Source organism: Saccopteryx bilineata, chromosome 2 (genome assembly GCF_036850765.1).
Source record: "Saccopteryx bilineata isolate mSacBil1 chromosome 2, mSacBil1_pri_phased_curated, whole genome shotgun sequence".
Classification (NCBI taxonomy): domain Eukaryota; kingdom Metazoa; phylum Chordata; class Mammalia; order Chiroptera; family Emballonuridae; genus Saccopteryx; species Saccopteryx bilineata.
In genome coordinates this window covers 23,028,356-23,041,657 of record NC_089491.1, presented here as the reverse complement: position 1 = coordinate 23,041,657, position 13,302 = coordinate 23,028,356, and the positions used below count along the sequence as shown (strand labels likewise).

The 13,302-nt window shown below is 40.8% G+C and overlaps 1 protein-coding gene across 5 annotated transcripts in view; it reads right to left on the bottom strand.

The window, feature by feature from the left end:
* The window catches only part of SUSD1 (sushi domain containing 1), a 115,606-nt gene that overhangs the window by 20,940 nt on the left and 81,364 nt on the right, over window positions 1–13,302 (bottom strand). For all 5 annotated transcript variants that reach the window (XR_010729045.1, XM_066256508.1, XM_066256511.1 and 2 more), the window contains 2 exons: window positions 8,022–8,113; window positions 6,889–7,075 (listed from right to left, as the gene is read on the bottom strand). Coding sequence is in view for 4 of the 5 variants with exons in the window: in XM_066256508.1 (XP_066112605.1) it covers window positions 6,889–7,075; window positions 8,022–8,113 (279 nt within the window). In the remaining variant the exon portion in view is untranslated. The remainder of the gene's footprint in view (window positions 1–6,888; window positions 7,076–8,021; window positions 8,114–13,302) is intronic.

Genomic DNA, 13,302 nt, shown 5'->3' with positions numbered 1-13,302 from the left:
CATCGCTGCTCGGTCCATGCTGTGTGGCCCTTTCTCTTTAGTTCTGAAAGTGCCACTACCATCCATCAATCACCATGTGGCCTCTACACTGTATTCAGCTCTGCCTGATCAAAGCCTTCCCCACCTTAGATTTTAAAGAGTCTACTTTATCTCTCTAATGTAAAAGCAAAAACTTCATTAGTCTTGTTCTTAGCCACATTTCGAGGTTAAATAACCTCAACTTCTAGCCATATTTTCTCATCCCCCAAACTGCAGTCCTTGGCAGGCCTGTTCTCCTCTCCACCAGCCTCATGACTGATTTAAAATAGATCAGATTTGGCCCTGGCCAGTTGGCTCAGCAGTAGAGCTTCGGCCTAGCGTGCGGAGGACCCGGGTTCGATTCCCGGCCAGGGCACACAGGAGAAGCGCCCATTTGCGGGAAACCCCTCCGCTGCGCTTTCCTCTCTGTCTCTCTCTTCCCCTCCCGCAGCCAAGGCTCCATTGGAGCAAAGATGGCCCGGGCGCTGGGGATGGCTCTGTGGCCTCTGCCTCAGGCGCTAGAGTGGCTCTGGTCGCAACATGGCGACGCCCAGGATGGGCAGAGCATCGTCCCCTGGTGGGCAGAGCATCGCCCCATGGTGGGCGTGCCGGGTGGATCCCGGTCGGGCGCATGCGGGAGTCTGTCTGACTGTCTCTCCCTGTTTCCAGCATCAGAAAAATGCAAAAAAAACAAACAAACAAACAAACAAAAAAATAGATCAGATTCAAGGCAAGAAATGGGTCATGTCTGCTGGATATGATTCTTTCATCCTGGATATGTACAATGGGAGGACCCAGAAGGGAGACCCTCAATACCATCTCTAGGCGTTGACAACATCCATCCTCTCCTAGAAGCAAAGCAAAATATGGGAGCTGCCATTTGAGAAAACTTTATAGAGTGTGGAGAAAAGCAACAGACGAAAAAACAACTTGTCCCAAAAAATGTTAAATATATTCTGAAATCACAATAATTGAAATAGTAAAGTATAAGCACAGCACATGCAAAGGAATGGAAGGCGCTAGGATAGTCTAGAAAGAGACCAAAATCATTGAAAAAAGTTCTATTAAATGAAAAATAAAGAGGTCCAAATAAATGAATGAAAACATTGTGTGACATGAATAGTCTTCCCCAAGGTGACAGAAGACTGGCTTATCATTTGGGGGAAAATATTTTTACTGTGTAAATTGAGCCTTAGACCATACATCCAAACAAATTACAAATGGATCTAAGTTTAAATGCGAAAAGCAAAACAATGAAGAAGCATTAGAAAATAAGAAAATAAGAATCTATCTCACTTCAGAGCAGGGAGGCTTTCCTTGGCATGACCAGAGGCACAAACCATAAAAGAATCAACGGACGTGATTACATGAGAATTTTGAATGTCTAAATCTCAAAAAGGATATTGAAAAGAAAATGAACGTGTAAATAACCTGGGGTGTGGTCAGTAGAACAGATGATTAATATCATTAATGTAGGCAACCTATTAAAATCAGTAAGAGAAGGGAGGTGATGTTAAGTGCCAATGTGTTACAATTCCTCTTAAACCTGACAAAATGAACTGAAAGAAAAATTTGCATCAAAATCAAACAAAAGTCCCAACTTCATACTACAGACTTCAAGTAAATGTAAGGCATTAATACACATAAATAAAGACACCATGATGGTTCTTTTCTAATCCTGGGCACCATCCCAGATCAGAGCAGAACCAACTGAAATTGAAGGCAATAGAAAAACTGGTCACTTACACCATAAGTCAACAACTATCACAGGCTAGCTACATTTTCCCTGTCAACAAAGTTATGAGATGTGGCCTCCAGGGTTGGTGGGGGGATAATCTTCTTTTCATCTTTATACCTCTGTCAGCACTAAACCTGGCACTCTCTCTGTACACAACCAATCAATACATATTTGCTGAATTAAACTACTGAGTTGTACGTGCCCCTCCCCCACACCTATGCCACACAGAAACCCTGGTTCTGGGTTCCAAGAGTTCCCGTCAGTAAGATTTAGTTCAATGTGAGATACTCGGAAGGAAAATTCCACTCACTTTTCTTCTGGGAAACCAGCTGCCACATTTCCCAGGGCCAAACCCCTCCCTCGCCTAACATGTCTAATAAAATTCATACGTTCACGATTTTTCCGGAACAAAGCCACTTCTTAGACAACCAGGTGTACCTATTCACAACATACATTCCGCCGACGTAAAGAAACGGCCCGCCCGATCAGGCGTTGTAAAAGCCACGGACCGACTTCCATCTGACCCGCCCGGCTCACCAGCACCCTCTTCCGGTTTCACGCACACAACACTTGCCTCCCTCCTTCAATGTTCCTAGAACTTCCAGTCTCCTGGGAAGCCTGCACTATAATGTTTAAAGTGCTTGTTTTCATCCCACCAGTAATTTAGTTTAATGTAAGACACTCGGAAGAAAAAGCCATTCACTCTTTTTCTGGGAAATCAGCTGCTGCCTTTTCCCAGCCCAAACGCCTTGCCTCACATTTCTGGTTACAGTTCAAAAGTTTACTATTTTACTAAGATAAAGCCACACCCTCGGCAGCTAGGCGTACCTCGTCATGTCAACATATAAGGTTCCCTTTTCTCCTTTTATAAAAGGGAGGGTTTTAAAGAAATCTTTTCATGAGATCTTAACAATTTGAATGTTTACACTTTTTAAAAATTGCAAATTCAAGTAGGGTAGAATTGTAGAATATGCTCTCTCGGTCACAACGAATTCAGGCAGCTCAACAGTGCCCCCTGGTGTCCATAAGCACAGACACAATGCTTCAACTAGCAGGGCTATACATATTTAACCTACAAAACAAAGACGACAAGTGTCTCACGGAGAAGAAGCTCTCTCCCTCCAACTCAAAAAATATGAAACGCTCATTTGAGTCAGCAATGAAAAGTATCCAAACATGACAAGGACCAAAGAGTAGGACACTGCATAGCTAATCATTTTAATAAGTCACATGGGAAGAAATGCCCAACTTGAACATAACTTTTCTTTCCAAGCCCAAAATGTGAACTTTTTTTTTTTTTGGTCTAAAACATTTCTTAACTAACCATGCATCTCCTCAGGACCAATACTTGCTGGCCACTACTTTTGGATTGGCCCTCATTCATTCACTACAGAAATATCTCCTTGCTGTGCTATGTGCTAGCACTGCCCTTGTGTATTGAGGATTCGATGTAGAACACACACGGACAAAAACCTCTGGTTTGAAGAGCTCCTATTTTAGCAGGGGATGAAGAAGATAAACAAGCATATTTTAAAAACGCAATTTCTGAAAACACATTCTATGAAGAAATTCAAGCAGAGTAAATGGATCAAGTGATGGCATGGAAATGGGGAGGTTATTTATGAAAGGATGGGCAGGGAGCCTTTCTAAGGTTACAGCATTTTAGCAGAGATCTGAATGATCATCATTTAAAGAAGCCATGTATAGAAAGTGTCCAGGAAGGAAAAGAAAAAGAAAGTGTCCAGGAAGGGTAAGCAGACTTGGATTCTATTCTGTACTAACAGAAACTCACTGGATAGTTTTGAACTGTCCAATGAGGTGTTCTCATACACATTTTAAAAAGATCGCTCTGACTATGGTGAAGTTTAAGACTGGGGGTGGGCAGCAACAGGCAACTGTGAAAGCAGAGAGACCAGCTAGAAAGCTACTGCAGCAGTCCAAGCAAGGGGTTGCTGGCTTGCATTAGGTTGCTAGTGGTGAAGGCAAAAGTGAGAAGTGGTTGGATTCAGAATACATTTTGGAAACAAACCACTGGGGCTTGCTGCTGAGTTAGAAATTAATGGGAGGGGCCCTGGCCGGTTGGCTCAGTGGTAGAGCGTCGGCCTGGCGTGCAGAAGTCCCGGGTTTGATTCCCGGCCAGGGCACACAGGAGAAACACCCATCTGCTTCTCCACCCCTCCCCCTCTCCTTCCTCTCTGCCTCTCTCTTCCCCTCCCGCAGCCAAGGCTCCACTGGAGCAAAGATGGTCCGGGCGCTGGGGATGGCTCCTTGGCCTCTGCCCCAGGCGCTAGAGTGGCTCTGGTCGCTGCAGAGCGACGCCCCGGAGGGGCAGAGCATCGCCCCCTGGTGGGCAGAGCGTCGCCCCCTGGTGGGCGTGCCGGGTGGATCCTGGTCGGGCACATGTGGGAGTCTGTCTGACTGTCTCTCCCCGTTTCCGGCTTCAGAAAAATACAGGAAAAACAAAGAAAGAAATTAATGGGAGGGACAGAATCAATCATGACTGCTTTGGCCCAAGCAACTGGTGAGTAAGAATGCCAATAACTAAGACAGAGAATCCTAGGTAGAAAATCGATCTGGAGAAGAGAAAAGAAGTGAGCAATCAAAAGTTCTGTTGGATTTGCCTATTAGATGCTCTATAGGACATGTTTAAGAGAGGCATGGGTATACGATTCGGGAACTCAGAGGACAGATAAGGACTAGGATACAGATTTGAGAATCCCTGGCATATAAGTAATAGTTACAGCCATGAAACTGGTCGAGATCACCTAGGCAAAAAGCGTAGATAATGAAGAAAAAGGAAGAGAGGAAGCTGAGGGTTGCAGAGCAGGAGGGTGGGGGTATGAAGAGGTACACCAATACAGTAGATGGAGCTATTTCCTTCCTTCTGCTGACATTGGACTACACTGATCTTCTCCTAGTTCTTTAAAATGCAATAATAGGTCATTTACTTCGGATTTTTCTTGTTTCCTGAGATAAGCCTGTGATGATATAAACTTCCCTCTTATTTCAGCTTTTGCTGCATCCCAAGAGTTTTGCTATGTTGTATGGTCATTCTCATTTGCCTCTATGTACCTTTTTTCTTTTTTAGGTGAGAGTAAGAGAGACAGTGAGACAGACTCCCACATGTGCCCCGACCAGAACTCACTCAGCAATGGGAGCTGATGCTCGAGTACCAAGCTATTTTTAGTACCTGAGGCTGATGCATTCCAACAGAGCTATCCTCACAGATAGATCTTGAGAATATCATGCTAAGCAAACAAATCCAATGGAAAAAGTTAAGAACTATGGTTTCACTCATATGTGGGATATAAAACTGAAAACAATATATGAACAAACTAGACAAACAAACAAAAACTCATAGACACGGACAATAGGATGGTGGTGACCAGAGGGAAAGGGGGTGGGGGAGGTAGTAAGGAGTAAAGAGGGCCAAATACATGAACTGAAGGAATTTTGACTTTGGGTGGTAAATACACAATATACTATACAAATGATATATTATAGAATTGAACACTTGAAAACCCTATATAATTTTATTAACCACTGTCACTCCAATAAATGTAATGTTTAAAAATTTTTAAGTAGATGGAGCTAGCAAAGAAGACTGAGAAGAAGAATAGCCAGAAAGGTAGGAGGGATCAAAAGCCGAGATAAAAGGTGTTCTAAGAAGGAAGGAATGTCAAACACTGTACAAATAAGTCAGATAAGAACGAACTTGGCCTGACTGGTGGTGGCATAGTGGATAGAGTGTCGACTTGGGATCCAAGTTCCCAGGTTCAAAACCCTGAGGTTGCCGGCATAAGCTCACCAGATTGAGCGCAGGTTAGCCAGCTTGAGCATGGAGGTCATCGAAATGATCTCAAGGTCGCTGGCTTGAGCAAGGGGACACTGGATCAGCTAAAGCCCCCCTGGTCAAGGCACGTATGAGAAAGCAATCAATGAACAACTAAGGTGCTGCAACTATGAGTTGATGCTTCTCATCTCTCTCTCTTCCTGACTGTCTCTAAATAAATAAGTAAATAAATAAATAGCTGGCCAGTGGATTTTACAAGCCTTTCAGTAAAGCAGAGCTTCCAGACTATAACCATTTAAAGGAAGAGGAAATCAGGCTGTGGAGCTTGCACAACAGACATTTCTCTCTGGAAAGCAGGGCTGAGGGAAGACCAAGTAACTAGAAAGAACATGGGATCAAAGGAAGTGTGTTTATTTATTTATTTATTTGGTTTTCATTAAAACAGGAGATATTGAATGGCTCTGGATGCAACGGAGCGACGCCCCAGAGGGGCAGAGTGTCGCCCCCTGGTGGGCGTGCCGGGTCGATCCCGGTTGGGCGCATGCGGGAGTCTGACTGCCTCCCTGTTTCCAGCTTCAGAAAAATAAAAAATTAAAAAAAACAGGAGATATTACACCATGCCTGGGCAATGCTGAGAATAATTCTAGACTGGGCAAGGTGATGATTCGGCAAGAAAGGGTGAGCTCCAGTGCACCCTCCTGGGGTGGGGTGCCGCCTGAGGAGTGGGGACAAGAGGGAAGACAGTACACAGTTCTGCATGCCGGGAATGACGGGAGACCTGGCGGGGACAAGTCCTCACCATCTCTTTCTGATTTCTCAGTGAAATAAAAAATAAGAGGCTAATGTTCTGACGGTTAGCTCAGCATGTGTGGGGGGAGGGGTGTCACAGGTTTGAGGAGAGTCAAGAAAAGGAGTGGAACGTGAATCTGCTAGGGACCGGACTGGGACTGCCAATCATTTTTCCCCAAGATAAACCTATTCTTAAGGTACTTGCAAGAGAATCACAATTAAATATGTTGCTGAGAAAGAAACAGCGATAGCAAAAATTACTTTTAAGTGTGAAATATTTTAAATATTTCCAATATCCAGAGGAATTGAACCAACACCCAGGTACGCACTACCCAAGATGTAACCAATGGTAGCGTTTTGTTTCGGGTATCTTTGTAAGAGATAAAACAGTCACCGCTGCAAGCCCTTTAGCAACCCTCTCCAATTCCATGTCCTTCTTTCTCTCTCTTAAAGTTCACTACACAATGATCCAAAGGAATAGTGTTGCTCTCTATGTCTATGCGGCTCCGTGGTGACTTTGTTCACCCAAACGCCTTTGTTTGAGATTTACCTGTTATCTGGGTTGTCAGGGAGATGACCACAGGAAGTGCGGAAGACGAGGCCCGAACACTGACGCTGTAGTTGGTACCCGGACGCAGGTCCAAGCACATCTCAGGAGCCTGGCTGCTGGTAGTAACATTAAAGATGATTTCCTGGGCAAATTCCTTCTGATACCATCTCTGGCCCTGAATGTGGAGCTTAAACAGAGAAAAGTTCCCCGGGTGAATCACTAGCTGGAAAAGTTCTGAATGCCCAGATCCTTACCCTTTCTCATGAACTCTCCTGGTCTCCACTCTTAAGTTCCTTCAAAAGTGACATACAAGAGAAAGTAAAGATTAGAGTTGTAATACCATAAACATTGTAGTTATGATATTATCAGTCTGTCTGATAAATGTATTTTTATATTAAAATGCACAAAAGGTCAAGGGCCCAATACGGGCAACTTCCTCTTTCTCATTCTCACACATACAATGCACAGGCCCAATGTACAAGTCCATTGGCGAAACTTTAGGAGCAAGGCATAAGAACAGCTTCCTAGAAAGAAAACTGGGAATCTGAAGTCAGGTTTCTCCAAAGCCGGGCATGAATTAGGATGCTCTCAGCTGGTCTGGTGAAACCTGGAGAGGGTATTTGTCCTCTGCCCGCCCGCTCCTGACGTTCTCCCCACTTTCCTGTAACAACCCAGTACCTGGGCCCATAGACACATGCTTCTTCCTACTTAATGCCTCTACTTACAGCTAAGCCCCTGGTCTTTCCCTTTCTGACTGACAATCCACATCTAACTTCACAAGTTCTCCTGGACACTCCAGGCAACACACGCAGGGCCTTGTCAGGGACCCCGGGGTGGACGTGGAGAGACACACACACGCCATGCCACCTTTGGATTCTTCCATGGATCCTGCCTGAACATCAGTCTGTACCAGGCTGTGTGCACACAACTCCGCTGCCTTTCTCATCAGTCTCCAAGGTCTCAGTCGTCAAAAATGCAGAAGTGCCCGTTTTATTGCTTCGGATTGTAACTGTCACTATAATTCTTCTATCGATAATGGCAGCTATACCAGATTAGATTTTTAGGTGTTGATACTTCTTAAACCTTTCACACAACACAAACACCCATAAATAGAGTAACTTTCAATAACTTACAAAATACATTTCCTCTATACCAGTTCTCTTCAGAGTCTTCCATCTCAAGCAGGTTTCATTAAATATTGAAATGTTACTGATGGTCTGTTTAACTGCAGGGAAAAAAGAATAAGTCTGTTGATACCCTCTACAAAAATACTACCTTTTCATTGAAACATTTTCCAAGGGTGGAAACATTTACTTGGGGTGATTTCAGCAGTATTTTAATTTACAAATTAGTGGTCGTGCTACACTGTCAAGTTTCTGTAAACTCAGTTCTAATGATAGATTTAAGATTATAAGATACTCAATCAGAGGGTCCCTCTTTTTTTTTTTTTTTTTAATAAATTTTTATTAATGGTAATGGGAATGGGATGACATTAATAAATCAGGGTACATATATTCAAAGAAAACATGTCTAGGTTATTTTGTCATCAAATTATGTTGCAAACCCCTCGCCCAAAGTCAGATTGTCCTCCGTCACCCTCTATCTAGTTCTCTGTGCCCCTCCCCCTCCCCCTAACTCTCTTCCTCCCTCCCTCCCATGTCCTCCCTCCCCCCCCACCCATGGTAACCACCACACTCTTGTCCATGTCTCTTAGTCTCATTTTTATGTTCCACCAATGTATGGAATCATGTAGTTCTTGTTTTTTTCTGATTTGCTTATTTCACTCCTTATAATGTTATCAAGATCCCACCATTTTGCTGTAAATGATCTGATGTCATCATTTCTTATGGCTGAGTAGTATTCCATAGTGTATATGTGCCACATCTTCTTTATCCAGTCTTCTATTGAAGGGCTTTTTGGTTGTTTCCATGTCTTGGCCACTGTGAACAGTGCTGCAATGAACATGGGGCTACATGTGTCTTCACGTATCAATGTTTCTGAGGTTTTGGGGTATATACCCAGTAGAGGGATTGCTGGGTCATAAGGTAGTTCTATTTGCAGTTTTTTGAGGAACCACCATACTTTCCTCCATAATGGTTGTACTACTTTACAGTCCCAACAACAGTGAATGAGGGTTCCTTTTTCTCCACAGCCTCTCCAACATTTGCTATTACCCGTCTTGTTGATAATAGCTAATCTAACAGGAGTGAGGTGGTATCTCATTGTAGTTTTGATTTGCATTCTCTAATAACTAATGAAGCTGAGCATCTTTTCATATATCTGTTGGCCATTTGTATCTCTTCCTGGGAGAAGTGTCTGTTCATGTCCTCTTCCCATTTTTTTATTGGATTGTTTGTTTGTTTGTTGTTGAGTTTTATGAGTTCTTTGTAAATTTTGGATATTAGGCCCTTATCTGAGCTGTCGTTTGAAAATATCAGTTCCCATATAGTTGGCTGTCTGTTTATTTTGATATCAGTTTCTCTTGCTGAGCAAAAACTTTTAATTCTGATGTAGTCCCATTCATTTATCTTTGCCTTCACTTCTCTTGCCATTGGAGTCAAGTTCATAAAATGTTCTTTAAAACCCAGGTCCATGATTTTAGTACCTATGTCTTCTTCTATGTACTTTATTGTTTCAGGTCTTATATTTAGGTCTTTGATCCATTTTGAATTAATTTTAGTACACGGGGACAGGCTGTAGTCGAGTTTCATTCTTTTGCATGTGGCTTTCCAGTTTTCCCAACACCATTTGTTGAAGAGGCTTTCTTTTCTCCATTGTGTGTTGTTGGCCCCTTTATCAAAGATTATTTGACCATATATATGTGGTTTTATTTCTGGGCTTTCTATTCTGTTCCATTGGTCTGAGTGTCTATTTTTTTGCCAATACCATGCTGTTTTGATTATCGTGGCCCTATAATATAGTTTAAAGTCAGGTATTGTAATGCCCCCAGCTTCATTCTTTTTCCTTAGGATTGTTTTGGCTATTCGGGGTTTTTTATAGTTCCATATAAATCTGATGATTTTTTGTTCCATTTCTTTAAAAAATCTCATAGGGATTTTGATGGGAATTGCATTAAATTTGTATATTGCTTTGGGTAATATGGCCATTTTGATTATATTTATTCTTCCTATCCAAGAACAGGGAATATTTTTCCATCTCATTGTATCTTTTTCGATTTCCCTTAACAATGCTTTGTAATTTTCATTATATAGGTCCTTTACGTTCTTTGTTATGTTTATTCCTAGGTATTTTATTTTTTTTGTTGCAATCGTGAAGGGGATTATTTGTTTGAGTTCGTTTTCTAATATTTCATTGTTGGCATATAGAAAGGCTATGGACTTTTGTATGTTAATTTTGTATCCTGCGACCTTACTGTATTGGTTTATTGTTTCTAATAATCTTTTTGTGGAGTCCTTCGGGTTTTCGATGTATAGGATCATATCATCAGCAAAAAGTGATAGCTTTACTTCTTCTTTTCCGATATGGATGCCTTTTATTTCTTTGTCTTGTCTGATTGCTCTGGCCAGAACTTCTAGCACCACGTTGAATAAGAGTGGAGAGAGTGGACAACCCTGTCTTGTTCCTGCTTTAAGGTAGAAAGTCCTCAGTTTTATGCCGTTTAATAGGATGTTGGCTGATGGTTTATCATATATGGCCTTTATCATGTTGAGATATTTTCCTTCTATACCCATTTTGTTGAGAGTCTTAAACATAAAATTGTTTTGTATTTTATCAAAAGCCTTTTCTGCATCTATTGATAAGATCATGTGGTTTTTGTTCTTTGTTTTGTTGATATGGTGTATTACGTTAACCGTTTTGCGTATGTTGAACCATCCTTGAGATTCTGGGATGAATCCCACTTGATCATGATGTATTATTTTTTTAATATGTTGTTGTATTCGGTTTGCCAGTATTTTGTTTAGTATTTTAGCATCTGTATTCATTAGAGATATTGGTCTGTAGTTTTCTTTCTTTGTGCCATCCTTGCCAGGTTTTGGTATGAGGGTTATGTTGGCCTAATAAAATGTGTTTGGAAGTATTGCTTCTTCTTCAATTTTTTGGAAGACTTTGAGTAGAATAGGAACCAAGTCTTCTTTGAATGTTTGATAGAATTCACTAGTATAACCGTCTGGGCCTGGACTTTTATTTTTGGGGAGGTTTTTAATAATTTATTTCTATTTCCTCCCTGCTAATTGGTGAGTTTAGGCTTCCTGCTTTTTCATGACTCAGTCTAGGAAGGTTGTATTGATTAGGAATTTATCCATTTCTTCTAGATGGTTGTATTTGGTGGCATATAATTTTTCATAGTATTCTACAATAATTCTTTGTATTTCTATGATGTCTGTGGTGATCTCTCCTCTTTCATTTTGGATTTTATTTATTTGAGTCCTGTGTCTTTTTTCCTTGGTGAGTCTTGCCAAGGGTTTGTCAATTTTGTTGATCTTTTCAAAGAACCAGCTCCTTGTTTTATTGATTTTTTCTATAGTTTTTCTGTTCTCTATTTCATTTATTTCTGCTCTGATTTTTATTATCTCCTTTCTTCGGCTGGTTTTGGGTTGTCTTTGTTCTTCTTTTTCTAGTTCCTTAAGGTGTGAAGTTAAGTGGTTTACTTCGGCTCTCTCTTGTTTGTTCATATAGGCCTGAAGTGATATGAACTTTCCTCTTATTACTGCTTTTGCTGCATCCCAGAGATTCTGATATGTCGTATTTTCATTTTCATTTGTCTGTATATATCTTTTGATCTCTGCACTTATTTCTTCTTTGACCCATTCATTTTTTAGAAGTATGTTGTTTAGTTTCCACATTTTTGTGGGTTTTTCCCCCTCTTTTTTGCAGTTGAATTCTAGTTTCAAGGCTTTATGATCAGAAAATATGCTTGGTACAATTTCAATTTTTCTAAATTTGCTGATATTGTCTTTGTGGCCCAACATATGGTCAATTCTTGAGAATGTTCCATGTACACTAGAGAAAAATGTATACTCTGTCGCTTTGGGATGGAGTGTCCTGTAGATGTCTATCATATCCAGGTGTTCTAGTATTTCGTTTAAGGCCACTATATCTTTATTGATTCTCTGTTTGGATGACCGATCTAGAGCCGTCAGCGGTGTATTGCGGTCTCCAAGTATGATTGTATTTTTGTTAGTTTTTGTTTTAAGGTCAATAAGTAGCTGTCTTATATATTTTGGTGCTCCTTGGTTTGGTGCATATATATTAAGGATTGTTATGTCTTCTTGATTCAACTTCCCCTTAATCATTATGAAATGACCATTTTTGTCTCTGAGTACTTTTTCTGTCTTGTAGTCAGCATTATTAGATATGAGTATTGCTACACCTGCTTTTTTTTGGGTGTTGTTTGCTTGGAGTATTGTTTTCCAGCCTTTCACTTTGAATTTGTTTTTATCCTTGTTGCTTAGATGTGTTTCTTGTAGGCAGCATATAGTTGGATTTTCTTTTTTAATCCATTCTGCTACTCTGTGTCTTTTTATTGGTAAGTTTAATCCATTTACATTTAGTGTAATTATTGACACTTGTGGGTTCCCTACTGCCATTTTATAAATTGCTTTCTGTTAGTTTTGTATCTAGTTTGATTCTTCTCTTTTGTTTTTCTATCATTTGTTTTTGTTTGTTTGTGTTCCATACTTCTTTCCTCTGTTGCTACCTTTTTTAAGTCAAGTGTTTTTGTGGTGGTTTTTTTAAGGGTGGTTACCATTAAGTAATGAAAAGGGTACCTACCATATTCATTGTAGTACCCTATCTTATAAGTATTTCTGCACTTCATCATCCTTTGCTACTGTTAATCTCCATCCTCTCCCCCCTTTTTTTCCTTTGTTGTCACAGTTTAAGTTTGGTTTTATTGTGTTCTTGGTGGAGCTGTTACTTGTGGTGTTGTTTTCTTTTGTTCTTTGAATCTGGTTGGAAAACCCCCCTTAGTATTTCCTGGAGTGGGGGCTTTCTGTTGATAAATTCTCTCATCTTTTCTGTATTTGTGAATGTTTTTATATCTCCTTCATACTTGAAGGATAGCTTTGATGGGTATAGTATTCTTGGCTGAAAGTTCCTCTCTTTCAGGGCTTTAAATATTGGGGTCCACTCTCTTCTAGCTTGTAGAGTTTCTGCTGAGAAATCTGATGATAATCTAATAGGCCTTCCTTTATATGTTGTACTCTTCTTTTCCTTGGCTGCCTTGAGAATTTTTTCTTTGTCATTGGTTTGTGTCATCTTTATTATGATGTGCCTTGGAGTGGGTTTGTTGGGGTTAAGAAAACTTGGTGTTCTGTTTGCTTCTTGAATTTGAGGCTTTAGTTCCTTCCACAGGCTTGGGAAGTTCTCGTCTATTATTTGTTTATATTCTCCATTCCATTTTCTTTCTCTTCTCCCTCTGATATACCTATTATTCTTATGTTATTCTTTCTG